This window comes from Garra rufa, chromosome 19 (genome assembly GCF_049309525.1).
Source record: "Garra rufa chromosome 19, GarRuf1.0, whole genome shotgun sequence".
Lineage (NCBI taxonomy): Eukaryota > Metazoa > Chordata > Actinopteri > Cypriniformes > Cyprinidae > Garra > Garra rufa.
In genome coordinates, this window is record NC_133379.1 from 20,198,375 (window position 1) to 20,218,958 (window position 20,584).

Here is a 20,584-nt window from a genome sequence, read left to right on the forward strand (position 1 = left end):
GACACACCCAAGAAGCTAATAAGCAAAGAAAAAAAATCTGCTTATTTAGTATATGGAAATTAACTACTATTTTTCATTTTTTCATAAAAAAACACTTGTGGCATTATGTAAACAAACCAGCATTTAAAGGGTTAAAATTCTGAAAATTAATGAATGTTTGGTATCTATGGATAGAACAGATGCTGGTTAAAAAATTGACATCAGTGAAAGTGGAAAAAAAAATATTAATGATATTTTTATGGCAGTTTTTGGACATTTTGCACCTATCTGTAACTTTTTTTTTTTTGAACACACGAGGGTTAAAAATCATTAAAAATCTGTTATTTAGTTCATCGCAATCTCACAAAGTTCCATTATAATCAACAAAGCTCTCAACACCGCACAATTAATCTATTATACACACTCTCTAAATTTTGTTTATCAAAGGATTCATGAGATATGTCCGTGATACATTACTCAACGCTGCAAAAACACGTAGAAACCTTTGAAGCTCCCCTTAGCGCAAACACAAATGCTGATTGGGGCAGTTGCACATTGTGCTCCTAAATATTTTTCCATAGTCGCACGCAGTAGTTTTGCATACACCGAAATTAAAAATATCACATGCAGTACAATAACACATCTATCTTGGACAGATGTCTATTTAGTGCTTGGTTGTTTACTTAGAATTTGAGCCTCCGTTTGAAGTCTTTTCTCAGCAAATGTTGACTATGCCAATTAATCAGATTTAAATGCATATGATGTCGTTCATTCAACTGGTTTTTGTTTCAGTAAGAATATGACTGCACTTTGTATCCACTGGTCAGTGCAGGATCATTGTGAGGCTCTTGTGTCAGCACTTCCTGATGTATGGTGTTGTCACACACTGGCGTCGCTGTGTTCACTGGAGCAAACCATATTAATTTTTCACAAGTCAGGCCGTAGTCTGCAGATCCTAACAGACATAAGTATATCCCAGTTTGTTTAAGATAAACTCGTCTGTCTTTTAAAACCCTATTGCAGTCTCCAGACTTATTGAAGTTGCGATTAAGTTCTTTTTAATATAGAAAAAAATGCAAGGCCACTTCCCTTGCTGTTTTTCTTGTTTGTAAATAACATGAGCACAGTTGCTGACATTGTCTTTTTTCATGCAGGTGGAATCATTCATACTAGACCAGGAGGATCTGGATAACCCTGTACTAAAGACAGCTTCAGAGCTGCTCCTATCCAGCGCAGCAGACGGAACCGACCTCAGAACAGTAGACCCAGAAACACAGGCCCGGCTCGAGGCATTACTAGAAGCAGCAGGTACATCCTCCGGCCGACCCTGATGTGATCGCATTAAGCCTAATGATTTATCCTGTCTCTGCATGCATGTGCTCACAACTTCTGTTTATGTTTATTCAGTGTCTCCACAGTGCTGAGCATGAGTTGTGCTTTTGGTTTTTGTTTTAGGCTTTAGAGCAAACCGCTACAGAAATCCTTGAGTTGCTTGTTGGAGTTTGTTGCCACATAATCCCCTCAGAATCATAAATATTTATAATTTTTCTAAAAGAAGCTGTTTATGCTCAAGGCTGCATTTATTTGTTCAAAAAACAGAAATGCTCTGAAATCTTACAATTTAAAATAAGTTTTCTGCTTTAATTTAACTTTATATATGTTAAAATGTAATTTATTGATGGCAAAGCCGTTATTATTCCAGGGTTAAGTGTCACATGATTCTTCAGAAATCATTGTATTTTGCTGTTTGATTTTTTTTATTTTTTATTTTTTTGTAAAAGTTTGAATCTTGCAATTCAATTTTTTTAGAATTGTGAGTTACAAAGTACAATTTTGAGGGTTAAAATGAGATTAGGGTTTGGAATCGAAAATCGATTCTGATTCTGGAATCGGATACTTAAGCTAAAGAATCGGATACTCGTTATAAAATTAAAATTTCGATTCCTCGTTTCGATTCCTGGGTGCATTTTTTTTTTTTTTTTCATCTAGTGATCTGCCAGGACCTTGCGTGGTAATGTAAACACCTGTAGACAAGATGGATCGCGGTAAGCGTTTAAAAGTGTGTCTACGCTTTGTAAAAACCGAAGACAAATCTACCGCTGCACGCAAACTTTATCTTAGAGACCTGCAAGGGACGGATTTTAGTCCTGCGCCCGCCCGCTCCAGAAGGAATATGTTATTTCGTCCCGCAAAAGCCCACATAAAAGTCACTTATACCCCCGCGGGAAGACAGGTATCTACTTCATCTCTTGGCTGCATGAAACAAACCCTCCCAGTAATGTAAATGCAAAGATGACCAGAATAATAGTAACGAACTTGCGCGCGCCTAATGTATTCATTCTTGTATATCGGAGTCGTACATTAGGCACACATAGTACGTTGTTGATTCACAAACTATTCATTCTTTCGGGACTCTGATCCAAAGTATTTTTGCGTGAAATTTCAAAATATTTGCATAGTTTTCAAAATGAATGTCCTGTGAGGTTTTTTATAATGAATGCTCACCCATAGAGGTGGATCTTGTAAGGGTCAGTGGTGTTTATGCTAGGGGTGTAAATATTAATCGATTCGTATCGATTAGGGATGTTAACCGATGACCGTTTGACCGGTGGTTGACCGTATCAACGTTAACCGGTCAAAGTTGTCGGTAGTCGGTTAAAAAAAAAAAAAGTGCCGGTGCGTCTTTTACGCATTCTGAAGGTGCCTGTTTTATCCATTGGTTTTATCATGTTGCAGTCTATTAGGCCAGGGATTCCCAAACTTTTCAGCTCACGACCCCCAAAATAACCGTGCCAGTGACTCGTGACCCCCACTATCCTCGGAAGTGTTTAAAATATACAAACTTTGCGCGCAACGGCGCACATGGGCCAATAGGCCTATCCAAACATCTGCATGTCAACACAAAAGAACACAACGGTCTAACAACTAGGGCTGGTCCGAATACCATTTTTTGAGCTTCGAAGCTTCGGTGGGAGGGGCTGAACATATTCTTCTCTCTAATAAAGGCAGGAATCTCTGTATGTCTTTCTGTTTGCATTTTTATTATGTCGAGAACAGTTCATCCAAACGATTTTTGCTGCGGACCCGAGGGAGTGCAGTGTTGCATTTTGGTGCAATATGGACACACCACACGTTCAGAATTAATAAATTGTAATAGAACATTGCTGGATGCGACGCGCCTCACGCAGGCAGAGCTTATACGCTTCATGAACGGACACCGCGCTAGTGATACAAAACACACAGGTCTGTTAAGTGCAATACTTTTAATAAGGTAGCCTAAAAAATTTTAACAAACAAATCACTCCCAAATCAGAAATTAGCGCAGTAATTACTGGCACCGTGAAGGGTAGGCTATTTAAATAAAAGAAGAACGAAAAAAATGGTGCGGTGTTTATATATAAATAAATTATTCATATCTAAATTATTTATAAATAAATATATATATATACACATTATATATAACGTTTGTGTATATAAGCCTATATAAAATACACAGCCTATGTATATTATGTTGAAACCCAAAATAAATGAGGCCCAAACATTATTAACAAACGTGCGTGTTTATTTGACCACTTCCGTCAGTGAACAATCAGCCTACAAAACGCTAAAATAAATCAAATAAATAATACATTTAAATATGAATCTAGCCTAAATAAGAATGTTAAATCGGCTATTTAAGAAACATTCGTTGCAAACATTACTAAAACCTTGCCCGGACCTTCTCCGACAGCTCATCAGAATTACTGGCCCGAGTCCGACTGGAACCGGTCTGTTTTCTCTTTCTCTTCCCCACTGCACAGCTGCTGTTTTTAATAGCAAAGTGATTACATTTATTTTCGTTTATTTAGGTTATAAAGTTAATTTAGACATATATTTGGAACACTTTTTATTCGTTAAATTTAAGTTTTTGTTTTTTAAAGTAACGACCAAGTCATCACGATTTCAATTAAAACCCTTAGATATAAGCACGCTTTGCAGAACATGGAAGCGCCAGCCAGCGCTATGTGAAACTTCATTTTTGCTCATAAAGGTAAGACTAATATATCATCCGAAACTGTAAAAAAAAAATAATTTAAATAATTCAAATCGAAAACAAAACTCTTCCAATAGCTATAGGCCTAATGCATATGCATTTAGGTATTAAAGCCGCGTCAATGAGCAAATGGCATCAGGATCGACAACTTCATCTTTGTGTCAAATACTAGTTTTTTAATAAATAATTCAAATATATCCCTACTTTTTCCCCGACACATTCATGGAAATTATTTTTGCTGGGGCTTTGCGGTCAGCTTTAGCCTATGCGTGCATTTAAAGCAGAGGCGCAGTTGTCATTACAACAGTCACAGCCCTAGTTTTGCTTAAACCATTTAAGTGGGCCCGACTGTACTTTATAGTGTCTCTCAAATATTACTCAATTTCTCTCTCTCTCTCTCTTTTTTTTTTTTTTTTTTTTTTTTTTTTTTGCTGTTTCTGTGTTAGTGGCGCAGCAGTCTGATCTTCTTCATTCATATTTAAGCGCAAATGAGAACCGTTTTGCGGGGGATGCAAGGTGTATGGGAAAAAAACCGAATATTGAATCTTAAAATTTAAAATCGAATGCCAACCCACCGAACGAATATTCGATTTGAATATTCTGGTCCAGTCCTACTAAACCAATTTTTTAAATAGTAATTTACTCGTTTGTTTAATTTCAACAAAAATAATATCCTAGGGGATTTTTAAAAAGTGACGTGAGTGGCTGTGTGTGTGTGTGTGTGTGTGTGTGTGTGTGTGCGGGAGGCAGAGCGGCAGAGAGATGCGACAGAGTTGCGAAATTGCAGGCGCGGCTCGAAATGGCTGTTATTTCAAATAGCGTACCATATTTTAAACTAATCGGTTAACCGGTTTCAACCGGCTAATGAGGCTCGGTGGTCGGTCAAGAAATTTTTTAGTTTTCGCCATCCCTAGTATCGATGCATCGATTATGCAGCCGCCGATTCAATGCATCGATTCGTCCGCAAGAGTATCGATTAATGTGTTTATTTTGCCGCCTGTTTGTACACTTGTCTATTTTTAGAATCCATTCCGACCTTTCTTTTACTGTCTATGGCTCCGACGTAAGCGTACTACCTACTCCTAAGCTGCGGGTGGCGCTAAACTCATTGTCTTCTACTTCTCACGCGTTATTTTCGTTTCACAGTCCATCTATGATGTTGTTCATGTTCACACACCTCACGTTGTTGTCTGACTTTCAAGAGCGATGATTTTGAACTGATTTTGTGGAGTAGTATTCTATTTGCAGTTCATCTACTGCAAAGGATGTGTGACCATTACCTCTTAAGATGCAAATTGTATTTTCAAAATGTAACCAATTTTGTATAAATTAAACTTTTTAAAACAGTGAATAGGCTAATTGGCCATAGTAGACCTGCACTATAAGCATTAGCCTTTTTTTTTTTTTTTTTTTTCTTATTACAATTTATCTGATTGCACTTTGTAGATGCAGTAACTTATATTTGCTGTTCTATTTGCAGTGCATTGAGCACAACTGCTTTAGTGTAACATACACATTATGTGAATAGAATACTGTTTCTGTATTCTCAATAAAAGGCAAATTATTTACTATTTTTGTTGATTTATTTGAAACTTAATAGATATCATGTAAAAATATCTAGTATTGAATCGAATCGGATCGAATCGCATCGTATCACAGGGAATTCTGAAGTATCGGAAATAATCGAATCGTTGGCTTAAGAAATCGGTATCGTATCGAATCGTCTTGAAGGCTCCGATTTACACCCCTAGTTGCAAGCTAGCACTGAAAATAAACATGTTTGATATATTAATGTTTGACTTTTGTGTTTGTTGTTTTTTTATTTTTACTAAATTGGAATCGAAAAGAATCGGAATCGATAAGTGGAATCTGAATTGAAATCGATAAAATTCAAACGATACCCAACCCTAAAGGAGATATGTTCTCACAATTGTGTTTTTGTTTCTCAGAATTGTGACTTAATTTCTCACAATTGTGAGTTTAAAAAGTCACAATTACATTTAGTTTTTATTAAAGTTATTATTTATTAAATGAGCTTTCAAAGAAAACATAAGGCCCTATTTTTTATTATTATTATACATTTTTATTTTTTTTAGAATTGTGAGAAATAATTTTTGCAATTGCATAATATAAACATCAGGAAAAAAAGTCATAATTTGTGTATCACATCTGAGATATAAACTTTCAAATTAGTCCAAATTTGAGGATTAAAAAGGGGTTTAAAAAGTCACAATTACCTTTTATTTTTTTAAATAAATTGTGTAAACTGGCTTCCATAGAAAACAGGGCCATATGAAATCCATTTTATTTATTTAATTGTGAGATATAAACTTGCAGTTGTGAGTTATGAAGTCCAATTTTGAGGGTATGTTTTCAGAATTACAACTTCATTTCTCACAATTGTGAATTTAAGAAGTTACAGTTACCTTTAATGTTTAATAAATGGTGTTTTTTTTTTTTTTTTTTTTTTTTTTTTTTTTTATCTTTCCTAAATTTCATTTAAATTTTTTCCAAATTCCTTTTTTCTGTTTAAATTTTTCTGGATTCTGTTTTTTTTCATTATTCATTAGAATTTTTCTAGACTAATATTAAACAGCTATTTATTAAAGGTTTAACGAAAATTAAATTTAAGGCCCTATGAAATGTTTTATTTTTTTCTCAAATTCAGTTTTATTTTTACCAAATTCTGTTTTCCACTAATTTTCTGGATTCTTTAAATGTGAATAGTCAAAAGCCTCTCTCATTAATACATTTTTATTTAATATATATTTTTCTTATTTTATTTTTCTTTTTTACTGCAATACTGTCTATTTACATTTTTTTCCTCCTAAATAAATTCTGGCAAATATTCCTTTAAAAATAAGCAGTAGTAGTTGTAGTACTATAATTACATTAAGTAATTCTTCTGTCACGATTTCTTCAAGTTAAACCAAACTTTTATTTTAATGGGTTGCTGTGAAGATCTTTAGGTTTCTGTTTGTATATGAGGAGAGTTTTACTAAAAAAGCAGTAAAATGCTCATGAAGTGACTAGTCCATATCATGTGTTGATTTAAGTGGACTGACCTACTTTTGATGTATCCATTCAAAATTTGGTAATTTCTGTAACTTTCCACGTTATACGTAAATTCCGTTTTTATGACTGGATTCCGTACTCTTTTTCCACATCGTTAGTTAATTTTTCCACACAGTCCTTTTCTAACATACATTTCGTTACTGTCACGTCTAATCAATTTAATGTGTTCTTGCTAAATTAAAGAAAATGTTCCTAACATTAAACATTTTGAATGAAGTATACATGTATAAATAGTAATATGTGACCCTGGACCACAAAACCAGTCGTAAGGTTAAATTTTACAAAACGGAGATAAATAAGCTCAATAAATAAGCTTTCTATTGATGTGTGGTTTGTTAGGATAGGACAATATCTGGCCGAGATACATCTATTTGAAAATCTGGAATCTGAGGATGCAAAAAAATCTAAATATTGAGAAAATCACCTTTAAAGTTCTCCAAATTAAGTTCTTAATGCATATTACTAATCAAATTAAATTTTGAAATATTTATAGTAGGAATTTTACAAAAAAATCTTCTTGGAACATGATCTTTACTTAATTTCCTAATGATTTTTGGCATAAAAGAAAAATCAATAATTTTGACCCATACAATGTATTTTTGGCTATTGCTACAAATATACCCCAGCGACTTAAGACTGGTTTTGTGGTCCAGGGTCACATATAATCATTTTTAAAAGAGAGCATTGAGATGAATACCCAATTAATTGAAGAAATAATTAATTTTTAAAATATCTGCAAGTTGTAGCCCTAACAAAAAAGCAGTCCTACAGAGTGAAGTGTTAATCTGTTTCTCTTACATGTGACATTTATTATGAACAGAAACAAAGTGCTGTATCTGGGTCTTTCGGCTAAAGGGTTCACGATTACTGCTTGTGCTGCTCAATCGGTGGTAGATCTATATATATATAGATCTACCACCGATTGAGCAGCACAAGCAGTTCAAGTTCACACGCAGAAATATCTGTATACAGAGAGTTAGCGCTTAATATAGCCCTGCAAATCCTTAAAACCTGTTTATTTTTACATGCTTTACATCCTGTGGCGTTTCTAGCCCTTATGGCCCAGCGTGAGCTTTCGTTGCATACGAGTGCTGACATGTTAATGATCAACAGCAATGCATAAAGGGTCCTGCGAGGGCTAAGGGTCAGTGTCACACTGTTTGTGTGCAGAGCATTTCATAATTTGTTTTATAAACTGGTGGCTGGCACCACGTTTTGCCATGTTCTGTTGACCTAGTCTGCGCGTTATGCCATTGTGTGTGCTTGTTCGGGATGAGTTGGTTTGGGTGAGGCCCAGCATGTTAGGCCTGATTCTCTACACCGGCCTGCCCTGCCCCATGAGCGGATAGTTATCTCGCAGAGGAACCAAAGGGGAGATTAGTGGCAACAATGGATTTCCATACAGCAGCAGCAGCCTCACTCATGACTCAGCACTGGCCTTTAGTACACTTGTGTACTGCCTGTATGTGTGTCTTCATCTGTGTCCGTGAGCATCTCTATTGCGCTTTCCATCTGTGCAGAGTTTGTGGACGTATGTCTGTCTTTGTGTCTGTATGCTGTCGTATTATGCGCTTCACGCACTTGATTGTGCGTTCATTATGCTGTTCATAAGTTATCTACTGTTTACACACGCTTTGACGTGTTTTCATTCCACCTGCACCGCACTATTGTGACTGAACACCTCCGTGCCACGTGGTTTACCTGCTACCACGAGCATTATCTGCCTTGCGTCATCCTAAGCTTTCATAGGAAAGCAAATACTGCTCTTCCTGGTTGAGGTTAGGAGCAGATTTTTAATTATCACTTGAATTACCACTGAACAGTTTACCTCGAGGCCATTTGCTTTAAGATTGCGGGACTGTCTGTGTTCAAATTCTGCAGTCTTCATGAAAATCCAAGGTGGAATTGAAAACACAACCTGCAAATCAAATTTGAGGTTTGGGAATGGTGCATAGCACACAAACATTTTAAAGACATAAGCGGCCCTTGTTTGAGGGAGATTAGAGGTCGACCGGTTTATGCTGAAAATAGCTTTTGAAACCATCAGCAAAAAATAAGACGCATTATTTTGTTTTATACAAACACTCTATGGTAGTTAATAAAAACAGCTATGTCTAGAACTGTTATCTATTTTTCTATTCTTTAAAGCATTTTAAGTGAGCATGCTAAAACCAATACAGCAAATGTGCGCATATGTGGACAAATTCTCACTTGCAAAAAAAAAATTGCAATGTTGATGTACATACTGTTTCAACGGTTTGGGCTCTGTAAGATTTTATATTGTGCATAAAAAAAAAAACATTAAACATTAATATTGTGAAATGTTTTTATAATTTAAATGAAACTCTTTTCTATTTCATTGTTTTAAAATAGTTTATTCCTGTGATGGCAAAGCTGAATTTTCAGCATCCATTACTACACTATTCAGTGTCACATGATCCTTCAGAAATTGTTCTTATGTTTAAAGAGAGAGTTCACCCAAAAATGAAAATTGCCCCCTGATTTACTCTCCTTCAAGCCATCCTAGGTGTATGACTTTCTTCTTTCAGACAAATACAATTGGAGTTACATTAAAAAAAAAAATTCCTGGCTCCTCCAAGCTTTATAATGGCAGTGAATGGCTGTTGAGATTTTGAAGCAAAATAAAGTGCATCCGTCCATCAAAAAAAGTACTCCACATGGCTCCGAGAGGTTAATAAAGGCCTCCTGAAGTGAATCAATGCATTTTTGTAAGAAAAATATTGATATTTATACTTTATAAACCGCAATTTCTAGCTTTCGCTAACTTTCATACACACATGAAAGTGGCATTCCAGCGGATTACGTAGGATGTAGGCCTAGTGTAAGCTCTGGTGAGAATATGCTAGTCTTGTGAGAACCAAGTTTTGTTCACAGCCTCCTGTTGGCTTATATCAAACTCCTCTGACATTTTGCCTACGTCCTTCATCCGCTAGAACAGCACTTTCTCGTAAATATGCGTACGACAGTTAGCAGAAGCTAGAGATTACAGTTTGTAAAGTTTTAAATATGGATTTTTTTATTTTTTCACAAATGCATAGGTTCGCTTCAGGAAGCCCTTATTTAAGAAGTTGTTCATTTCTAGAGCACAGATTTACAGATAATTTACTCACCCCCTTGTCATCCAAGATGGTTCATGTCTTTCTTTCTTTAGTCAAAGAAATTGTGAGGCAAACATTTCAGGATTTTTCTCCATATAGTGGACTTCAATGGTGGCCACGAATTTGAACTTCCAAAATGCTGTTTAAATGCAGTGATCGTCCTACATCGCTGTAGATGTACCGACCCAGCGTTTGCAAAGAAAGTCAAATGCCCTTTACAAAAAAAAGATAAAACTGTGATGTAGGACTGTTTTGAAGTTGGAGGAGAAAATGAGATGGGAGTTTTTCGACATAACCCATCTGTCATGAACTGTAATACACAGAGTTTACACAAAGCTGGACAAGATGAGAGTTTTGAGGTTAAAATGTATATAAATTGTAAATCTTTTAGAAATTAACCAATCGTTATGCTAGATAATGCCCTTCTGCCTCACCTGGGATCGCTTAGAGCCCTTCGAAGCTGCATTTAAACTGCCTTTTGGAAGTTCAAACTCACAGGCACCATTAGAAGTCCACTATATGGAGAAAATTCATGATTTTTCCCCTAAAAAAAAAAAACAATTTCTTTACGACTGAAGAAAGAAAGACAAGAACATATTGAATGACAAGGGTGAGTAAATTTTTTAAATTCTTGTTCTGGAAGTGAACTTCTCCTTTAACCCCCCAGAGCCAAGTGGAGTACTTTTTATGATGGTGGATGCACTTTATAGGACTTCTATTAGAATATTCAATATTACCACCCATTCACTGCCGTTATAAAGCTTGAAAGAGCCACGACATTTTTAATACAACTCTGAAAAGTCATATACTCCTAGGATGGCTTGAGGGTGGGTAAATCATGGGGTAGTTTTGATTTTTGGATTAACTATCCCTTTAAAAAAAATGCTACTTATCAATGTTAAAAAGCAGCTGTGCTGCTTAACATTTCGTGTGGAAACTGATACAATTTTTACAGAATCTGTGAAAAAATCTTACTGACCCCGAAAGGTTTTGAATGGTATTGTATTTTTTCATGAGGTATTTGCCATAACCCTGCCCTAGTTTATATAAACTTGCTGGTCTCCTCCTGTTTTCTCACAGCTCTCTGACACGCAGACTATTGATACAAGACCACACTTACTCACACAGACACTTTTATGCAATCTTTCCTGCTCTGACAGGCACATGTGAGCCTACTTAAACCACCCAAGTCTAATTTTATTGGGAATTTGCAAAGTTACTTTTATAACAAATTATAATTGGAAAATCATGTTTTGCGCACGTTTCCATGTTATAGGGATTTTTTGCATTCTTGGACTTCTGTAGCCTACACGTTTATAAAAAAAAAAAAATTACCCACCTTAGTTATTAGAATAATGATTAAGTGCAATATCGGTCAACCTCTAGTAGCAATTGTCATTTAATAAGCCTTTTTTCCTTCATTGATCACATCAGCATAATTTCTTTAAGCGTTTATAGTGTGTTATGCCATTCTGAAACTCTATAGGAGCTTTGAAATTTTAAGTTAAAACATTACTAAAACTGCATGGTGTGAAATGGCTAACTAGCCGTTGTATTTCCTGTGTGTGAGTGTGTTGGGCCTGTACTAACCATGGATGCATTTGTTCTTGCTGGATGGCGTGTGGTGCTGGTGTGGGGCTGGATGCTACAGGCATTGGTAAACTCTCCACTGCCGATGGCAAAGCCTTTGCAGATCCAGAGGTGTTACGCCGTTTGACGTCGTCTGTGAGTTGCGCTCTGGACGAAGCTGCCGCCGCCCTCACCCGCATGAGGGCTGAAAACACACTCAACGCCAGCCAGGCCGACAAGTAGGCATCTTTTCTCACACACACAGACACACGTGATTTCACCTCTTGTGTCCACACATCATGATGCAACATTCATGTTCAACCAGCAAGAATTACTTCATTGTTAAGGCTTATAGCTAAGCACTATTAAATGTGTTTTTATGATCACTGAATGTTTAAAGCACACTTGACATTTTGAAACCTTTGTAATTAGACAAGCAGCTGTGTAAGTCTTCTTGCTCCTGCACGAGCCTTCAGTTAGAGTAGTTAGCTTAGCTTCGCCTGCACAGTCGCAGTAATTGTAGTAGTCTGGTTATTTTTAGCCGTAGCCTGGCTGAGGCCTGCTCGGACGGCGACGTGAATGCAGTGCGGAAGCTGCTAGACGAGGGACGCAGCGTCAACGAACACACAGAGGAGGGCGAGAGCCTGCTGTGTCTGGCCTGCTCAGCTGGATACTATGAGCTCGCACAGGTACTGTGTACAGACTCAAACACACTTCTAATCCTGAAGCTGATGACCATGACAACTCTGTCACATGTATAAATAATAAATAAAAGTAAATTAAATAATTGAAGTTTAAATAAATAATTGAGATAAGAAGGTTATGCGTGTAATTTCTGCACCTAAAGCAGCACTTAACTGAATTAGGGGGGGGGGGGAATGAAATGCATTTGGAACTATTTTCTTTGTGCCTTTCTCATATAAAAAGTAGAAATTTACAGATGTGTGATTGTTTATATCATTGCAAAATGTAAATGTGACCCTGGGCCACAAAATCAGTCAAGTGGCGTTGATATATTTGTAGCAGTAGCCAAAAATACTTTTTATTGGTTTAAAATGATCTATTTTTCTTTTATGCCAAAAATCATTAGGATATTAAGTAAAGATCATGTTCCATTGAGATATTTTGTCAATTTCCTGCCACAGATATATCAAAACGTAATTTTTGATTGGTAATATGCATTGATGAGAATGCCATTTGGACAAATTTTTTGGGATTTTTGCACCCTCAGATTGCAGATTTTCAAATAGTTGTATCTCAGCCAAATATAGTTCTATCTTAACAAGTCATACAGCAATTGAAAGCTTATTTATTAATTTATTCAGATTATTTATACATCTTAATAAAAAAAAAAAGGCCATTATGATTGGTTGTGGTCCTGGGTCACATATGGTTAAAAGTGCTATACAAAAATGACTTGACTAGTATGTTATCAAGTGACTACTATATTATCACCTAGTACAGTTTCATGTTTAAAGAGATAGTTAATTACTCACCCTCATGTCATTCCAAACCCGTAAGACCTTTGTTTATCTTCGGAACACAAATTAAGATTATTTTTGATCAAATCTGAGCTTTCCGTCCCTGCGTAAGCAGCAACTCAACTTGTATATTCAATAACATCAGTGGTTCAACCTTAATTTTAGAAGCTAAGAGAATACTTGTGGCCAAGAAAACAAAAATAACGACTTTATTCAACAATTTCTTCTCTTCTGTGCGTCTTCTACGCATTTGTCATGGTACTCTAGTGAACACATGTCGAAGACTCACAGGGAAGTGAAGAAATTGTTAGATAAAATTAATATTTTTGTTTTCTTTGCACACAAAAAGTAACCCAAAAAGGCTTTGTTTCATCAAAAATATCTTAACTTGTTAATCGAAGATGAACAATGGTTTTACAGGTTTGGAACGACATGAGGGTGAATAATTAATGACAGAATTTCTCATTTTTGGGTGAACTACCTCTTTAAGTAAGGTCATACAGATTGAAAAGACACTTGTTTGTCGATTTGTGTAAGGATCTAACTTCTTGATTCAACATCAGTATCTAAAGTATACTTAATTCCAGACCGATTCTCCCATTTTAATTGCTGTTGCTTATGGTGCTGCTAGTGGTGAAGAAATTACATGCTTTACCTTTAATTTTCAGTTTTAGTATACGCATGCACCATGGTTGTTTGGAAAAAAAAACATCTGTTGATATAATTTAACTGGTTGTAGGTCTTGCTGGCCATGCATGCTAACGTGGAGGACCGAGGGATCAAAGGAGACATCACGCCACTCATGGCTGCCGCAAGCGGTGGTTACGTCGACATCGTCAAACTGCTCCTAGTGCACGGAGCTGACGTTAACGCACAGTCCTCGACAGGTACAACACCATTTTATTGTAATAAATAAAATGAAAACAACATCTTGAAATGAAAGTGACCTTAAATGGACCAAAAAGACTAAAGTACATTTTCACTCTTTTGCTTGGAAACACACCTTGCTCATCCATTGTCTTTCTCTTTCTTGCAGGTAACACAGCCTTGACGTATGCGTGTGCAGGAGGCTTCCTGGATGTAGTAAAGGTCTTGCTAAAAGAGGGTGCTAACATTGAAGATCACAACGAGAACGGTCACACTCCGCTGATGGAGGCTGCCAGTGCAGGCCACGTGGAGGTCGCTCGTGTGCTCCTGGAGTACGGCGCTGGAATCAACACACACTCCAATGAGTTTAAGGAGAGCGCGCTCACACTCGCCTGCTATAAAGGTGTGTCCCGTTATCAAAGTACCATATTCCGTTCATCACGTAAATTGAATATTCTGATTATAACCAGATTAAGATAAATTCAGATTACTTGAAATCGATTAAGATGGTAGGCATATGGCTGTTTTAATTTGAATATTGGGTCTTGTAAAAAGCTTTTTCGAAATATCCACTGTAACTGAATATTCATGAATATTCCAATAGCTTTAGAGCATGTTATTAAAGGAACACTCCACTTTTTTTGGAAATAGGCTCATTCTCCAACTCGAGTTAATAAGTTGAGTTTTACCGTTTTGAAATCCATTCAGCCGTTCTCCTGTTCTGGCGATATCACTTTTAGCGTAGCTTAGCATAGATCATTGAATCCTATTAGACCAATAGCATCGCGTTCAAAAATAACCAAAGAGTTTCGATATTTGTCCTATTTAAAACTTGACTCTTCTGTAGTTATATCGTGTACTAAGACCGGCGGAAAATGTAAAGAAGCAATTTTCTAGGCCGATAAGATTAGGAACTACACTCCCATTCTGGTGTAATAGTCAAGGAAGTTTGCTACGCAGCAGGTGCAGAAATATCACGCAGCGCCTAAAATTAGTTCCCAGCTAGGTAACTTCCAACGAGGAACGCTCCCTGTGCATGCAGTTGGTCACGTTGTGCTGCCTGATATTACTGCGCCTACTTCGGCCATGTTACGGCAGCAAACTTACTTGACTATTACGCCGGAATGGGAGTGTAGTTCCTAATCTTATCGGCCTAGAAAATCGCATCTTTACGTTTTCCGCCGGTCTTAGTACACAATATAACTACAGAAGAGTCAAGTTTTAAATAGGACAAATATTGAAACTCGTTGGTCATTTTTGAACTCGATATTATTGGTCTAATAGGATTCAATGATCTATGCTAAAAGTGATATCGCCAGAACAGAACGGTAAAATTCAACTTATTAACTCGGGGGAGCTGGAGAATTAGCGTATTTCCAAAAAAGTGCAGTGTTCCTTTAATGTCCTTTCATGTTAAAGGAGAAGTCCGGTGTGATATTGACCTAAAGTGTATTGAATCATGATACCGAGTGTGAACTTACCCTTCATATCTCATCTCGGTTTGTGTCCTGCAGTCCGAAATCTGGGGTCAGTTAGCCGACGCTAACAACAGGTTGTCAATGAGAGTGAATAGGGCATCGGAGTAGCCATGTAAATAAATCACTGTTTTATGCCATTTATGAGGTACAAAGTAGCTCCACACTTCATTGGTAGACTTCCAAGGGCCCTGACATTTAAAACGAGACATTGAGAACTCAGAAAAAGCACCGGTAGTTTATTTACAAGAAGATTTATACAGACAGTACCTGGAAGAAATTTCCCGGCCGCCGCCATCTTGAATTTAGTCACGATAAGTCGAGTGTCGAGCAGGAAGGAAACTACAACCTGATAAGTCACTCGACTTATCGTGACTAAATTCAAGATGGCGGCGGCCGGTGATTTTACTAAGGGGAATGTCTGTATAAATCTTCTTGTAAATAAGCTACCGGTGCTTTTTCTGAGTTCTCAATGTCTCGTTTTAAATGTCAAGGCCCTTGGAAGTCTACCAATGAAGTGTGGAGCTGCTTTGTGCCTCGTAAATGGCATAAAACAGTGATTTATTTACATGGCTACTCCGATGCCCTATTCACTCTCATTGACAACCTGTTGTTAGCGTCGGCTAACTGACCCCAGATTTCGGACTGCAGGACACAAACCGAGATGAGATATGAAGGGTAAGTTCACACTCGGTATCATGATTCAACACACTTTAGGTCAATATCACACCGGACTTCTCATTTAAATACCTAACTGAAATATAGACTTTGGTCATTGAAACTCTATGCTCAGCTGTATATTATAAAATCAGTTTTTGCAATTAATCAGGATGATATTAACTATATCCTGTTCTTTAGGGCACTTGGACATGGTCAGGTTTCTCTTAGAAGCAGGAGCCGACCAGGAGCACAAGACAGATGAGATGCACACTGCACTCATGGAGGCCTGCATGGTAATGCTATCTCTTATCTACAAAGTAGGTACTTCCTCTGTTTGTGGCAGTCTTTTGAGACATTAATCTTGTGGTTGTTTTGTGTAGGATGGGCATGTGGAGGTGGCACGGCTGCTATTGGATAGCGGGGCGCAGGTAAACATGCCTGCTGACTCATTTGAGTCGCCTCTGACGCTGGCTGCCTGCGGGGGGCACGTGGAACTGGCGGCGCTTCTGATCGAGAGGGGGGCCAACCTGGAGGAGGTGAACGATGAGGGCTACACTCCACTGATGGAGGCAGCTCGTGAGGGGCATGAAGAGATGGTAGCACTGCTCCTGGCACAAGGTACTGGGGTCACCTCAGTTTTGTAGACTTCACCCATAGGACTCATGTACACCTGGTTTTAAAGGGATAGTACAACTATGCCCATAAAATGACAATTCTGTCTTTAATTACTTGCCCTCATGTCGTTCCAAACCTGTAAGACCTTTGTTCATCTTTGGAACACAAACTAAGATATTTTTGAAGAAATCCGAGAGCTTTCTGACCCTGCATAGACAGCAATGCAACTGACACATTCAAGGCCTAGAAGGTTAGTAAGGACCTTGTTAAAATAGTCCATGTGGCATCTGTGGTTCAACAGTAATGATGTAAAGCAACAAGAATACTTTTTGTGCGCAAAGAAAACTAAAATATCTTAAAGGAATAACGGAATTTATTCTACACTTACGTCAATCTAGATCAACATTCATCACAAGTGGGACCGGAGTGGGAGTCACTTCAAAGATTTTACATACCCAAAGTTATCAAGACCGTTACAAACACAACACACAGGGCAAACTGAAATGTTCTGAAGTGTGGTTACATTTCTAGGGCCATATGGTTTCTGCGAAAACGTGGACTGGATTGCAGAGTCCATTCATAAAAACATAATTTAGCGGGGATAGCGACGGAATTCGTAAATTTTTAGATGTATCAAAAGTAGGTCTGTCACTTAATTCGAATCGCAATATGGACTAGTGTGAATATTAAAACGCAAAAATACAGGTTAAATATGTATCCTGTGTGTTCTGCTTGCCTCTGTATGTAAGAATTGTTTTCTACACAAATACTGAAGCGCACGTGGAGCTTGCTGTGATTTTTCGGCCTCCGCTTCTCATTATTTGACGATGTGAACACAAACTTAATCTCTCGAGCTGCTGTGAGAGTCACTTCATGAGAATTTTATCGTTTAATTTGAGAAAACTAGCATCATATACTGTATACAGACAAACTTTACAGCAACATGTAACAGAAATATATTAGTCTTGTATTGCTTTTGTACAGTATAATGTCTTTATTCCATTTTCTGTCAAATTTAAATAAAACAATCAATATTACAACCAGATTAACCACTTAATTGTAGAAACAAAATACAATTAATATTGAAACGTTTTAAAGGAATATTCACACAATTTATCTTCCATGTAGTGTTGGGCGATATGCTCAATTTTCATATCGCCCTATCGTCAGCCTGAGAGATCGCCGATACACGATACTATCGTGCTAATTTAATTAATTATCTATGGACTAAATTCCTTATTCGTTTTGTAAAGGTAGACGTTCTTTTGGCATATGATTAAGTTGTGCGTGTACAGAGCTCTCACTGTAGATCTGCCGGAGTTGTTCAAGTTACTTTCGGTTTCATTCTCTGCAATCGTCAGTGAGTGAGTTGTAAATGTGCGTGCCAGAATGTAAATGAATGAATCTTTCTTTACCCGTCATATTGCTATAATGTTACCGCTGTATGTCTGACCGTTATCATGAGGGTGATGTTGTAGTTCAGTTCATATTGAATGCGGAGAAGTGATGCGCGTGTAATTCGCGTGCGTATGTTTAGCGCCATCTGATCGCATCGTAATTCTAATTAACGCCTATAGACGTTACTGAGATGAATGTTTATGTTTACTATATACAGACTGATTATGATACATCGTAATTAATTCATCCTGAACCAGGTTTTACTACCTCTGTTATCCTAATGACTGCAATGCAAATATAATATAACACTCCCTTTAGAATCAGTGAATCTACCACCGTACTGTATGATGAAAATCTCCCATTCTCACTGCACGAGGTGCGTTAAGGCGCTGTGGCCTCTATGCGTGTGTTTATACCGCGGCAAGTTTCTGAAGCATCCTAGAACAGACTCTCTGTGCTGCATTGCTAAAGTTAAGTTCTTTGTTGATGGATAATAATAATAATCGTCTAACTATCGTCAAAGGCATCAGCAACAGGCGATATCTCTGACTATCGTCGATACACGATACTATCGTCTATCGGCACAACCCTACTTCCATGTATTAATTTTAACAGTTAACCCATGTTTGTTTGCAAAAAAAAATTTTTTATTTAAAATAAATGTTTAATGCCTTTATTTGATTATCAGAAAAATTAAAACAAGAATTTCTGGAAGGAAAAAAAAGAAAGAAAAGGATTGTAGGGCCTTATGAATCAAATTGTTGAAATTAAGTTTTGGACTTAACTTATAAATGTTTTTATTACACAGAGAGTAAAGTACCGAAACAAGGTTTTGTTGGGTTCAGGTTGCCTGCACATAATTTAACTAGCTTCTGTACTGGATCGCACAAAAAATAAATGCATAATTGCTTACTTTATTTCCTCTGTGTTTACTTTTGTATGACAGTGTGCTGCGCAAGTGTTGCCAAGTCCACAGTTTTCCCGTGGAATTGGGCTGCTTTTTCCACTGTTGACCTCACTAACATGATATTAAGCTCCCGGAATGTGATTGGGCTGGTTTTAGACTAGTTTTTAGAAGAAATTGGGCAGACTTTATTGTGAAAACCTGGCAACCCTGTTCGTATTGTTCTTTTGCACATGCGGGTCAATTCAAAACCATGATCTGTTCACTGGAAATCTGATATTGCCCACATTTTTAAATAAATATGTGAAATGGGCAAAAATCTGAATTTAGCACTAAGCCTTAGTGTATATTCTGGTTCAGATAAGTAAGGCTGGGCCCAAAACTGCAATTCTTCCTCTCTTGTTTAAATCTTCAGACATGTTTAAAAAGACTGTTTTATATAAAGTGTGTGTCTTCCTTATATACATGTGTGCTTATAAACATGGCACAGCACATCTGGGTCCTGTCAGAATGCTGACACCTGTGTCAGCAGCACTAGAAATGGTTAAATAAAGTCGTTATTTTGTTTTCTTTGCACACAGAAGCTATTCTTGTAGCTTAATAAAATGACGATTGAATGTCACATGGACTATTTTAACAATGTCCTTACTACCTTTTGGGCCTTCAGTGTGTCAGTTGCGTTGCTGTCTATGCAGGGTCAGAAAGTTCTCGGATTTCCTCAAATATCTTAATTTGTGTTAGGAAGATGAATGAAGGTCTTACTGGTTTGGAACAAAATAAGAGTGAGTTATTAATGGCAGAATTTAAATTTTTGGGAGAACTTCTTTAATACCAGGTTGTAAACAGGACCTGAGTCAGTAATGCAAAACCACAATCTATTTAGATGAGAGAGAATGAATTAAATGTTTTTATCACTGCAAGCTTTGTATTTCTGCTTTCAAACTGTCTTCAACATGTAAGTTCATTTCAACTGAATGATTGTTTTTATTGGTTGTTTTTAGGTGCAAATATTAACGCTCAGACAGAGGAGACGCAGGAGACGGCGTTGACTCTGGCATGTTGCGGAGGCTTCCTAGAGGTGGCTGATTTCCTCATCAAAGCTGGTGCGGACATCGAGTTGGGTTGCTCCACTCCACTCATGGAGGCTGCACAGGAGGGGCATCTGGAGCTGGTCAAATACTTATTGGCTGCTGGTGAGGCCTTATGCTGGATGTAGTCCTTGAAAATTTTCTTTCTTGAAACTACAGCATGTTCACACACTACTCTCTATCTTTTCAGGGGCTAACGTTCACGCCACAACAGCCACGGGTGACACAGCTCTGACATACGCCTGTGAGAACGGACACACAGATGTGGCCGACGTGCTGCTGCAAACAGGGGCTGACCTGGTTTGTGGATATCCTTGTTTA

The 20,584-nt window shown here is 37.4% G+C and overlaps 1 protein-coding gene across 4 annotated transcripts in view; it reads left to right on the forward strand.

Moving 5' to 3' along the window:
• Positions 1-20,584, forward strand: part of ankhd1 (ankyrin repeat and KH domain containing 1) — a 64,079-nt gene that overhangs the window by 26,984 nt on the left and 16,511 nt on the right. The window contains exons 2-10 of one of the 4 annotated variants that reach the window (XM_073825221.1): positions 1,134-1,287; positions 11,858-12,014; positions 12,302-12,464; positions 13,996-14,143; positions 14,293-14,526; positions 16,457-16,551; positions 16,639-16,876; positions 20,177-20,368; positions 20,454-20,563. In XM_073825221.1, the coding sequence (XP_073681322.1) occupies positions 1,134-1,287; positions 11,858-12,014; positions 12,302-12,464; positions 13,996-14,143; positions 14,293-14,526; positions 16,457-16,551; positions 16,639-16,876; positions 20,177-20,368; positions 20,454-20,563 (1,491 nt within the window). The remainder of the gene's footprint in view (positions 1-1,133; positions 1,288-11,857; positions 12,015-12,301; positions 12,465-13,995; positions 14,144-14,292; positions 14,527-16,456; positions 16,552-16,638; positions 16,877-20,176; positions 20,369-20,453; positions 20,564-20,584) is intronic. The other 3 variants (XM_073825222.1, XM_073825223.1, XM_073825224.1) reach the window with 3 other exon arrangements.